The sequence below is a fragment of the Pseudonaja textilis genome, chromosome 15 (genome assembly GCF_049901715.1).
Source record: "Pseudonaja textilis isolate UNSWEBS1 chromosome 15, rPseTex1.2, whole genome shotgun sequence".
Taxonomy (NCBI): domain Eukaryota; kingdom Metazoa; phylum Chordata; class Lepidosauria; order Squamata; family Elapidae; genus Pseudonaja; species Pseudonaja textilis.
This window is the reverse complement of record NC_142004.1, coordinates 7353968-7367116: the sequence shown is the minus strand read 5'-3', so window position 1 is coordinate 7367116 and position 13149 is coordinate 7353968. Positions and strand designations below refer to the sequence as shown.

At 40.8% G+C, this 13149-nt stretch overlaps 1 protein-coding gene across 4 annotated transcripts in view; it reads right to left on the bottom strand.

Moving 5' to 3' along the window:
• Positions 1-13149, bottom strand: part of TANGO2 (transport and golgi organization 2 homolog) — a 58336-nt gene that overhangs the window by 25824 nt on the left and 19363 nt on the right. For 2 of the 4 annotated variants that reach the window (XM_087913392.1, XM_087913391.1), the window contains exon 2: positions 4431-4560. In XM_087913392.1, the coding sequence (XP_087769518.1) occupies positions 4431-4486 (56 nt within the window). In that variant the 5' untranslated portion in view covers positions 4487-4560. Of the gene's footprint in view, positions 1-4430; positions 4564-13149 lie in introns of all 4 variants that reach the window. The other 2 variants (XM_087913390.1, XM_087913393.1) reach the window with 1 other exon arrangement.

Sequence of the window (13149 nt, the reverse complement as noted above, 5' to 3'; positions counted from 1 at the left end):
AACCGAAGGTGGTGTAATTCTATGTTGTCTAAACCTAAAATTTTTGTTTTGTTTTTTTTTAGAATTTTTTTAAAATAAATTTTATTGAATTAACATTACAAACAATTGAACACAGTGCAACTTTCTTGGCCATCATTTTGGCCATGCAAACTATAGCATACGGATACACATAACAGTTAATTTCATTTTTTCCCTTGTGTTATTAGTACAGTGCTAGCTGCATGTTATTTCTATTTAAGCCTAAAATTTCAAGTCTGGTGGCATAAGGTATTCCACTGCAAGCTGACTCTGGGTTCAAAATATTGTGGTTTCAGTCAGGATGGAAATAAATGGATGAATTTCACCTTGTGCAAAAACACTGTTTACCTATGGCTTGCCGAACAAACCTTAGCAACTCCCAAGGTTTATTTATTTCCTTCTTATTTAGCTGCTGTTGTTTTACATTTTCAGTGGACTGGGCTGGATCACGGGAACGTGGGGATGCTACAATGGTTGTGTGTGAGAAACAGTCAAAGGTCACTTTTTTCAACAAACAAGCTCAGAGAGCACCAAGGATTAGATTAACAGAGTTGGAAGGGACCTTGTAGGTCATCTAGTCCAACCTCCCCTGCCCAAGCAGGAGACCCAACCCCATTTCTGACAGATGGATGTCCAACCTCTTCTTAAAAGCCTCCAGGGGTGAAGCTCCCACAACTCCTGCAACGGGCAACGTCTTAGTTCATTGGTTGATTGTTCTCCGTCAGAAAGTTTCTCCTTATTTCCACATTGAATCTCTCCTTGATCAGTTTCCATCCGTTATTCCTTGTCTGGCCTTCGGGTGCTTTGTTTGGAGAATAGCTTGACCCCCTTCCTCCTCTCTGTGGCAGCTCCTCAAATATTGGAAGACTGCTATCCTGTCTCCCCTGGTCCTTTTGTTCATTAAAATCAGATTAAAGTCAGATTAACAGAGTCGGAAGGGACCTTGTAGGTTATCTAGTCCAATCCACCCACCCAAGCAGGAAACCCTACACCATTTCTGACAGATGGCAGTCCAGTCCCTTCTTGAAAGCCTCCAGGGATGAAGCTTCCACAACTTCCAAAGTCAACTTCTGTTCTATGGGTCGATTGTTCTCACTGTCAGAAAACTTCTCCTTATTTCCAGCTTGAATCTCTCCTTGTTCAGTTTCCATCTGTTGTTCCTTGTCTGGCCTTCAGGTGCTTTGGAAAATAGTTTGACCCCTTCCTCCTCTCTGGGGCAGCCCCTTAAGGACACCTCACAAATATTCTCCTTTATTAGTACTTTTTTCAAGGCCGTTGTAACTTTGAATGGTCACTTAAGGAATTATTGTAGACAACCTGTAGTGATTTACTATCCAAAATGAAAGCTAGTTCTATTCCCATTTCAATTCTTGGCTACAAAAATAGGGAAAAAAAGAAGCATTATCAAGAAAAATCCATAAGCTAGAATCCATTCATGTCAGCGAAATCACCACTGTTTGTGGATATACTGAAGCTGTGCCCTGCCTGATTCACAAATAATGGGTTAGCATTATATGCGGATCACCGTTTGTTGTATCAGGAAACACCCAAACACATCATGACTTTGTACTGTTAGTCAGTCAGGCTGTTTATTCAAATTAGACAGCAATTTCCTTCAGATATAGGGAAACGGATTCAGATACATACTGGGGAAAACATCCATTTTTAAGGTAGCCTCAGCAAAAATCAGCCACAGCAAAAATTAAACTCTCTAAGTAATTTATAAGAGCTCCAAAACAAGCTGTACAACCTTGACGGGCACAAAGATTTATGCAACTTCTGACTGTGTGTGTGTGTGTGTGTGTGTGTGTGTGTGTGTGTGTATAGATGGAAATTGAAGAATTTGTACTACCGAAGCAATTTCCTATGACATAATTCAGTTTCATAAAAAAAAGATTATGAGATTATAGCTCCGAAACATAAAACCTATATTTACAAACAGCAGCAATATGTACTACCAAAATTGGATTTATGAAGGCCTCTGCAAACAGGAACACATTGAAACGAGAGGCATTTATTTACAACATGAAAAATAGAGACTGTTATAAAGGAGGGAACACAGAGTGCACCGGATGTGGCCTAATTATAACTCAGTTGCTCTACCAACGAGCCGGTACGGGCAGTTCTTGACTTATGACCAAAACTGAGCCGAAAATTTCCATTGCTTAAGGAAGAAAGTTGTTAAGTGAGTTTTAGTACTTGGCACTTAAAACTTATATACCACTTCACAGTGTTTTCCAGCCCTCTCTGGAAGTGGTTTACAGAACCTCTTGCCCCCCAACAATTGGGGTCCTCGTTTTACCCACCTCAGAAGGATGGAAGGCTGAGTCAACCTTGAGCCATTCAGGATCGAACTGCTGGCAGGGGGCAGAATTGGCTTTCAATACTGCATTCTAACCACTGTGCATGATGGATGGATGGATGGATGGGAAGGAAGGAAGGAAGGAAGGAAGGAAGGAAGGAAGGAAGGAAGGAAGGAAGGAAGGAATAGCAATCGCACTTAGACTAATATACCGCTTCACAATGCTTCACAGCCCTCTCTAAGCAGTTTACAGAGTCAGCCTCTTGCCCACAATTGGGGTCCTCATTTTACCCACCTCAGAAGGATGGAAGACTGAATCAACCTTGAACCAGTCAGGATCGAACTCCTGGCAGTGGGCAGAGTCAGCCTGTGATACAGTATTTTAACCACAAGGAAGGAAGGAAGGAAGGAAGGAAGGAAGGAAGGAAGGAAGGAAGGAAGGAAGGAAGGAAGGAAGGAAGATAGCACTTAGACTTCTATACAACTTCATAGTGCTTTACATCCCTCTCTCAGCAGTTTCACAGAGTCAGCATCTTGCCTCCAACAATCTGGCTCCTCATTTTACCGACCACGTCGTAAGTGTGAGAAATGGACATCGGTCACTTTTTTCAGCGCCTTTGCAACTTCGAACAGTCAGTCAGCGAACTGCTGTAAGTCGAGGACTACCTGTGGCTGCAATGGGGAGGGTGTAAGAATATCTGCTTTCTCTCTCTCTCTCTCTCTCTCTCTCCCCCTCCAGCTGCTACATCCTTAATCCCGGCAAACTCGGCATACAACATTATTCCTGGTAGATCTTTATGCTCCGGCAAGTATATGAGAGCAAAGGTGCTGGGTCTTAAGCCATGGAGGGCTTTACATATTTTGCTGCAGATAAATGGAACATGGAGCTTTTAAGGAAGGGTTGATCTTAAAAGCCTGAGCTTGGATTTCTGCACCAGCTGAACAGATAAAGGAACGACGGGCCAGTATATTCTCAGTCATAGGCTGGTTTTATGGAACAACAAATAAATAAAATAAGAGATTTAAGCTCTGTATCTATATTTGCATTTTCCCCCCATGTGTTTTACACACAGTCCTTTATCCAGGTTTCACAGACAATTCTAATCCTGATGCCTTTGCTCAGGGTTAAAAAAAAAAGGGAGAAGGGATTTCCTTTAAAAACCTAATAATTTGTGTTTTGAAAAACGCGAAATGTTTGCACAGGAGGCAAGTCCTCAAATTATAATAGTTCATTTAGCAGCTGTTCCAGCATGAAACCTGAAAGGTACCCCACAATAAACCTCAGGTAACAAAACATTTCTACCAGTTATTTATAAGCAAATTCAGGCATTTATGATAAATACCTATCAATACCAAATGCATGCACTTGTAAGAAGAATGTATCTAAAGCAGACAGGAAAAAAAATAATCACCTTACACTGGAAAATAAAATAAATATCATTGAAATAGAAACATTTAACCTAAAAAAAGTATCTTACATGGAAAACATTCAGGCAAAACAATAGCAAACTGAGCAAATTTTTACAGAAGTTCTAATTCGGAAATGACATTGTAACATTTGTGGACAAATATGGTACATTAGTTTCCCTGGATATACTGGTAAATTATGTGGAGTCAAGGCTTAAAAACTAGTTTGCCAGACTAGACTGCCATTCATGGCATGGCGTCACGTGTGAAAAACAAGCACTGCAATCCAGTTTAGGATAAGGGGATCTTCCAGGCAAAGGTTTGTTCAGCACACTTTGACAAAACCAATCACAGTGGGCCATCAGCTGGAATGGAATGGAATGAATCAGGATAGAGAATAGAATAGAATAGAATAAGAATAAGAATAAGAATAAGAATAGAACAGAACAGAACTGGATGAAGTATTCCAAGCATGGTCTTAAGAAAGCATCATAAAGTGGTATTAAGACTTCAAAAGATATTCTCTCTTAATCCACAAGTCCGAAAGGTTTTACGGTCAGCAGACAAAGCAGAGAGTCAGAGACTCATTTAAGAATCCCAGAGCATCCCTGCAATTGTTTAGCCACGATGGAATTTTCAAACTCTGGCAAGAGCGACCGCAAGCATGTCAACAAAGAGATGGTGGAGCGGAATTGCACATTACCTGTAGGCATTTTTGGACACAGGACGTGGGTCAAACTTAAAGAAAAGAATGCACATGGGTTACGGATGAGGCGGGGGGAAGTTGAGCTTCCTTGCAGAGGTGGTCAGTAGAAGGTCATCCTTCCAGGGGCCTGCTGCAAATGAAACATGGGACAGTTGATCAGACTCAGAAACTGTTAAATTCATCCTGGTTTGTGAGGCCTCTTACACACTCCAGGTAATTTTCCACTTACAACAGCTCATTTAGTGATTGTTCAAAGTCACAGCGACACTGAAAAAAAGTGACTTCTGACCATTTTTCACATTTATAACCATTGCAGCCTTCCCATGGTCACTTGATCAAAATTCAGACACTTGGTAACTGACTCCTATTTATGACGGTCGCAGTGTCCTGGGGTCACATGATCCCCTTTTGTGACCTTGTGACAAGTCAAGAGGGAAGCCAGTCTCAGCCAGTCCTTGAGTATTGAAGATTTGTCCTGAAATGAATTATCCCTAACTGCTATTAAACCTATAACGTATCTATATCCCTACCCTATTCCAACCCTCACTTAAGTGATCCCTACCTGGTGCCACCTTCACCATGTTTTAATCTAAGGCTTAATTACCACCTATTTGTGCCCCAACCCCCCTTTTAACAATATGCATCACATCAATACATGAAAAGAGCCAGTTCCAACAGCCCCGCAGTTGTTGCAGAATCCATCCTCAGCTCTGCTGAGTCATTCCAAAGCCATCGTCCAGCACACAATCCCTCTTTAACAACCATGCTGCTAACTTAATGGCAGTGATCCACTTAACAATGGTGGCCAGAAAGGTTGCAAAATGGGGAAAACTCACTTAACCAATGTCTCACTTAGCAACAGAAATTTGCTAAGTGGTCGTAGGTTGAGGACTACCTGTATGAGGGGCTGGTAACCAAAGATCAGCAGTGATTAATTGTGACAACTGAAGAAACTATCGAGCATGCAAGCTTTAAGGTATATTTGGTCCCGTGTGTTAAAACAACTAAGAAATATTTCTAGCTTAATGCTCTTTAATATTCCAAGTTAGAACATGGTGCCCCAAAAATTATAATTCAGGGGTTAACCACCAAGTCTGCACCAAATTTCCAAATCGAGGTGTCATTTTTGGCACTGTTAGTCAGGTAAAGGTGTTGGATAAAGCTATTTTCATGAGCTCCTGGAGGCCAGCCTGGATTAAGGCAGCTGCCTTTAAACCCAGGTAGTCCTCGACTTATGATAGTTCATTTAGTGACTGTTCAAAGTTACATGGCTGAAAAAAACTGATTTATGATAATTTTTTTCCACACTTACGACTGTCGCTGCCTCCCATGGTCCCATGATCAAAATTCAGGCGCTTGGCAAGTGATTCGCATTCATGACGGTTACAGTGTCCCAGGATTATGTGATTTTTGAGACTTTATGGCAAGCACATTCAATGGGGAAGCCAGGTTCGCTCAACAACCGTACTGCGAACTTAACAGCTGCCGTGATCCCTTTAACAACGGTGGCCAGAAATATTGTAAAGTGGGGCAGAATTTACCTAACAAACGTGTCTCGCTTAGCAACATAAATGCTGGGCTCCAATTATGGGTCGCAAGTCAAGGACTAAGCTACATCTCGCCCCTGTCGTTACCAAACCAGGTTTAAAGATTCCGGCCACGTGTGAATAGTGTGACCAATGGCCCTTTCAAATCAGGAGCTTGTTAAGTATTTTGCACGCTGCCCCACTGGGAACGGCACCTCACAATAAAACAACGGTGTGCATTTTCATCTCCTTCCAAACGAAAACAAGGATTAAAATGCGAGGAACTGAAACAAACCACCCGTATGCCTGCCAAACAGAACTACCTTGGCTGTATCAAGAGCTTTCCAGAATGCAGAGACGCAGGGGAAGCAAATCAATAGCTGAACTCCAAGCAGCCCGGCATAATTGACCTAACCTTGCCCCAGTGAGCGATGATCAAGCGGTTTTATTGAAAACAAATTAAATTACTTTTATGAGCCCAAGAGCATGGCTACGGAGAAGAAGAAGGAAAAAAAGAGATCACTTCCCATGCTTACGCTTAGGGACTCGGCGTCTCCTTTCAAGATCTGTGGTTGTGTCTTCCTCAATCAGTACCTATAATTTAAAATTCCAACAGGGGTGTGTGTGAAAAAAAAAAGACATTTTCCACAGTGTTTCACCTGGCTTGGAACGGCACCAAAAAAATAACATTTAATCGCTCTGCTTGTTACTACAGAGCTGCATTTGGCTACAAAAATGCCAAGGCCAGCATCAAAAGTGATGTGTGTTTCTGTTGCTGTTCCAGAGATTGAAATGAACAACGATTGTACTTTTTATCAGGGAGGTAAAATTAATCGTGCCTTCCATCGTGTTTAAAAAGAAATCCATTTGCTAACCAGATTTGAAGGTCTCTGGAGCTGTGCCCAAGGCATAGCACCAGGTGATAAGAGCTTTCAGTATTGTAGGTAGTCCTCGACTTACGATCACAACTGAGCCCCCATTTTTTTTTTTTTTGCAATTGTTAAGTTGGTAACCCAATTGTTAAGTGAATCTGGCTTCTCCACTGACTTTGTCAAGACGGTCGCAAGAAGCAAACCTCGTGGCACACACACACACACACACACATCGGGACGCTGCAGCCGTCATAAATGTGAACCGGCAACCTCATGAGAAGGACTCCCTGGAGAAGAGCCGTAATGCTGGGAACGATTGAGGGCAATAGAAGTCGGGGATGGCAGAGAAGGAGGTGGCTGGATGGAATCACTGAAGCAGTCGGCGTGACTTAAATGGACTCTGGAGGATGGTAGAAGACAGGAAGGCCTGGAGGAACGTTGTCCGTGGGATCGCAATGGGTTGGACACGACTCCGCAACTAACAACAACAATGGATTCATAACAGGTAGAGTTTCTTCCAAGTTTCTTCCTTAGGGAGTTCCTTCCAAGTTTAGACTACAGTTCTGGCACGATTTCCAAGAGCTCCTTTCACCCAAAACGTTAACCATGCTCATCTTCCAAGGTCAGACAGGTGCTGCCATCTACCGTGATAATCAGGTTATGAGAAGCTACAGTGACGGCCTTTTTTTGTTTTTTTTTAACCTGCCCCCTTGTGCAATTTGATTAGAAATCCGCATTGTTTAAAGCACCAACAAACAATTCTTAAAAATGATTTCCAAGCTCTCAAGAAGAAGAAGTCATTATTAATGACATGCTCGCAGGAGCAGCCACGGAAAGACCAGACATGAGATATAAATCAAATAGTGATGGTTACATTAAGGATGACATTTCCAATATTTTGTCTGCCTCGCATCGCTGCTTCTTATTATCACCCTTTGCTCCATATTTTATTTATTCTAAGTGATTAGCTTTATATAGATCTGTTAAAAACATGACAGCTTAACATTGTTATAATAATTGAAATCTATTCAGCGCCTTGATTTGCCAAGTTGTCGTCTAACCAATGCAAAATGCTCACTTAGCTCTATTTGAAAAGAATAGGGAACGGCACGGTTAAGATTTTATTTTTAAAAATGCAGCAGGCTTTGGTTTCTAAGCCTTCCACAAAAGGAAAGGGGAGAAAAAAAAACATGTGTTATTACCAATGAGATCAAACCAATGCATGCGATTGTTTAGCAGAGTGTTTATCTTGGGAGCTTGAAGACGTGTGGACTTCAACTCCCAGAATTCCCCAGCCGGCCACAAATATCTTCAAGCTGTCATGGTTCAGTAACACTGGTTTAGGAAAATTAACGCCCTCCACCTAAACCTCTCAGACACACATGTCTGGTAGCCTGAGAAACATTCCATAATTTAAAAAATAATCATATGCTGAGGTCACTCAGGATAAGTCTCTAGTAACTCCTAATCATGTGATGAATCTAGATTTAGCTTTTATTTTAATGAGCAGAAGAGATGCCCCTTCATGTTTTCCATTTTTATTTGCGGCTGGCGTTTCAGTTCTCTTTGTCGATTTGAATGGAACACCTGAAATGCACGGTCTCTTTTTTCAAAATTGACCCTGCTGCCTTTTCTATCTTCTTCGTGCGGATGCCATTCTAGAGCTTTCCCGGTATAAAAATCATGGTTGGAAGTACAGGTACGGGGGAGTCCTTCGAATTATGGCCACAATGGAGCCTGAAGAGTCTGTTGCTAAGCGAGACGGTTGTTGAATGAGCTTAGCCCCGGTTGACAACCTTTCTTGCCAAGGTTGTTAAGTGAATCTGGCTTCCCCATTGACTTTGCTTGTCAGAAGGTCCCTGTGATGGGTCCAAAGGGGCGTGGCACAAAGGCAACACGCTCAAATAAGCCACAAGAGACCCTTTATTATCCCCAATTTTGCCCCCAATGTCCAGGTTACCTTCAGCTGGAGAAAAATTCTCTCAGGAACAGCCTCTAACTGTAGAAAATTCAGTCCAAAACAAGGTGCATACAAACTGTAACTAAAAATCCAAACAAACCAAGCTGAAGTAATTAACTTGGTAGGGCAGGAGAAGGAATTTCAGGCTTGAAAGCACGGCTAAGCTCACACAGTTGGGAAGACGCCAGGAACACAGATAAGCCACGACGATACGAGATAAATCCACGTTTGCTCTCAACAGCTTGCTTGCTTTTTTTAATACACTGTGTTTCCAGCTGCAGCAAATGAAGGGAATCAGGGCCCTTTCCTCCCCGATAAGCCACACAACCCACATTGTTCCCTTCTCCGTTCCTCCCTGTGTGCCCTAGGATGAAGAGGGGGTGGGCCTGGGTCTTCCTCTGAACTCCCTCTCCCTTGCTTTGCCTCTCCCTTGCTTTGCCTCTCACCTGCTCTGCCCAGCTGGACTTTGCCCTTCCCCAGTTTCCTCCACAGCCAACGGAGCCACACTCCCACTCCCTGTCAGCTGTTCGGCTTCCCCCTCCAGGGGCATGACAGTCACCAAAGGGGATCATGTTGCGGAGTCACAACACTGTGACTCTGCAACACTGCGAGTGTCATAAACAGGAGTCAGTTGCCAAGCATTTGAATTTTGATCACGTGAGGCATGGGGATACTGCAACAGTCATAAGTGCGAAACCTGTCATAAGTCACTTTTTTCTGTGCTGCTATAACTTTAAATGGTCACTAAATGAACTGCTGTAAGTCAAGGACTGGCTGTATTTTACCTGTATGGAATAGAGTTGTTTGAGCCACACTTGTTGCTTCTTTTTATTAAATGATATTATATATTATATAATATATATAATTATATATCATATTATATTTTTATTATATGTGTTGATTCATATATATATATATATAATCTCCACAGCAAAGGCTGCAGTTATTAACATATTTTTGAGGGAAACAAAAAGGCAGCAGTATAAATGCTTTGGGGATTTTTCTTCTTTTAATCCTACAAAACCTGTGCTCTTTGAAAGATCACTGAGGAAGTTATTTGGTTTCCTAAATTGTACAGAATAAATATTGCAGTCTGAAATGAAGTGCTAAAGAACAGCTGAAATATACAAGTGTAGAGATAATGAGAAGCAATGTTATGCTTAAGAATTCTGAAAAGGAGCAGAAGGCAATGCTAGCTTGTAGTTGACTGGATAAAATATTCATCCATTTATACAGTTACTATTCGACAATGCTAATTTCTTATTTCCTTTTCTGGTGACTAAGAGTACTTTTTAAACATATACAGGAGCTATCATTCTCAAAGCCTTTGGAATATTGATGTTTATTTCACTGTTCAAGCTGTATAAACTTTGACACCAGCCAGAATTACTTTATTATTTATTACTTTTATAGCCCATATAAATTTCCAGTCCTTCCTCTTCACAAATCATGCAGCAACAAAAGTAGATAATGCGTATAATAGCTTAAGCATGGTATGAATCTGGCCTCTGTGGTTTGTAAATCATGGTTTACGCCTCAACCCAATGTGAATTCAGCCAACTGTGCCTTAGAAAAATGCTCAAAGATCATGGTTTATGGTGAGGTCAACATAACTATTGTTTATCCTACCACCATTCTGGACAGGAAAGTTTTATTATAGGTTGCTTGTTCTGGTTTTTCTTTAGATTTTCCCCACCTAGGAAAACTGTGAATGTCCTTGGCTTTCAAATATGGGCTGAATTTAAAAATGCAAGATTTAGAAGAAGGTCTAAAAAATATTACATCAACCCAAACAATATTTTTGGAAGATATACATGTATTTCATTAAAATAGGTTCATGCTTGCACTTTAGTAGTAACTCCACTCAACCGAGATGAAAAGATTGTTTTTATGAACTATATTAAGCTATATTATCAGAAAATCTCCATATGTCGTAATAAAAAAAATCATAGTTCATTGACATGTTGGATTCCTATGACTAAGAAACTAGTTTTAACTTAGACCTTTACCATCAATCTTGTATTCCTCTCTTATAGTCCCAGCAGACTAGACCAGTTGACTAATAATTGTTCTGCTTTTTTGTGTCTAAGGAAACATAATAGTTTATGCAATAATGCATTTCTTAAGATGCCACAAAATGCATTTATTTTCATACACCTAATGATAGCTGGTTTGGTCCTGTCCAAAAGACGGAACAAAATTCATAGCTGCATGTTTACCTACCACCCTGATCTGCTGATAAAAAGCAATTAATCTTTCATATTTCCTTAAGTTTAAGTTTAGTACACAAAATTGTCTGCTACAATGTCCTACCTGTCAATGACTACTTCAGCTTCAATCTCAATAATACACGGGCAAACGATAAACCGCTCCAAACTCGTTTGCAGAAAATACAACTTTGCAACAGAGTTGTAGCAACAGAGTGGCCAATACCTGGAATACTGTACCTGACTCTGTGGTTTCTTCCCCAAACCCCCAAAACTTTAACCTTAGACTGTTTACTGTTGACCTCACCCCATTCCTAAGAGGTCTGTAAGGGGGCATACATAAGTGCACCAGCATGTCTACTGTCCCTGCCCTACTGTTCCCATTTATCCATACTCATTTATTATGTATATACTTATACCTGTTTATACTTGTATGTTTATATGTTATGTTCCTAATTATACTTGTTTTCTCATACACACTTGACAAATAAATAAACAAAATAAATAAAAATAAATAAGTTTTCCTACTAGGAGAAAAAAAAGAAAAGAAACAAAGAAACAAAACAGATTATCTTCCTGTTGTAGCCAAAATTGCTTTGGGAAAATTGCCACAGTTGCCTTGATGTGTTTCAACTAAAGATTACATTTGTTCCATATGGTGAAAGCAGTAACATTCAGGCAGTTGCATCTGTTTTCAAAACCATTTATTTAGCAGGGTGATATTTTAAAAACCGGTGGAATAGGGTCCAGAATTTAAATAACTGTAACTCAGAATAGGACTCTGTGGTCATAATAAAATTTTCTGCCTATTGGTTCAAGAGTGAGCTGCCCTCTAAACGGTTGGCTATATTCCCAAATAAGTAGGCACAAGATCAGGGACATAGTAATAAGGATCTATGTAACTCAGAACAGCCTACACCAGCTGGCAGAAGCTTCTCAAATTACAGGTAACTTACAACAGCTCATTTAATGACCATTCAAAGTTACGACGGCACCGAGGAAAAAAAGAGACTTATAGCTGTCTTTCACGCTTAGGAGCACTGCAGCATCCCCATGGTCAGATGAACAATATTCGGAGGCTTGGCAACTGACTCATATTTATGTCGGCTACAGGGTCCCATGTTCACGTGATCTGCTTCTGTGACCTTCAGACAAGCAAATGGGGAAGCCAGATTGACTTAACAACCCTGTTACCAACTGAAGAATTGTAACGGTCCACTTAATAACGGTGGCAAGAAAGGCCATTAAATGGGGCAAAACTCACTTAACTCTCACTCAGCAACCGAGCTCAATTGTTGTAAGTCGGGGACTACCTATATCAGGTGAGAACTTTTACTAGTCCCTACAGGTAGCTTGGAAATGACCCTGAAACCCACCTATAAACCAGATTCTTTATTCACAAGCTATACCGTTTTTGTTATGTCCAGAAAACAAACAAACACAGATTTCAGAATTATCCCACTGTAGTAATGAAAGTTTTCAGATTTGCAAGATTTTGTCAATATAGCTTTTCTCTCTCTCTCTCTCTGTCTCTATCCCCTCCTACACTCCTCCATCTCCCAAAGCCTTCCCCACATACCTTTTACAGAAAATGAAGTATCTACAACAAACTGATCAAAATCAAACAGCACCAAGGACTCTACAATGTCAACAATTAGGTTAAGCACACCCATGGCCTGACTCAATATTTAATATTTATCTGGGTTTGCACAATATACTGAACCACAAATTCTGTTAAGCCATCATGCCTTTAAATAATGGTCTCTTAAAGAGGCTAAAATACACAGTTCAGTCACCTGTCAAGCAATTGAAACCATGTATCCCAAGCTAAACCCACCCTAATCTGGGTGCAAATCAAATGTGAACCCCAAACCAGCCCAACTTTATTTTCAGTGTCATTAAGAGGCCATTGAGGATGGATAAAAGCAGACTGCACCAACTCCTCAGAAGAAAGTCTATGGTAGGAGAACAAAAAAGTATGTTTCGAAGAAAGCCAAAACATTTGCTCTGTATATCAAAGGTGCTTTTTTTTACAATAGGCAACTGGGCTTTCTGGTTTTTCTTTGAAGACGTCTCACTTCTCATCCAAGAAGTTTCTTCAGCTCTGGTTGGGTGGTGTCAGAGATGAAGAAGCTCCTTGGATGAGAAGCA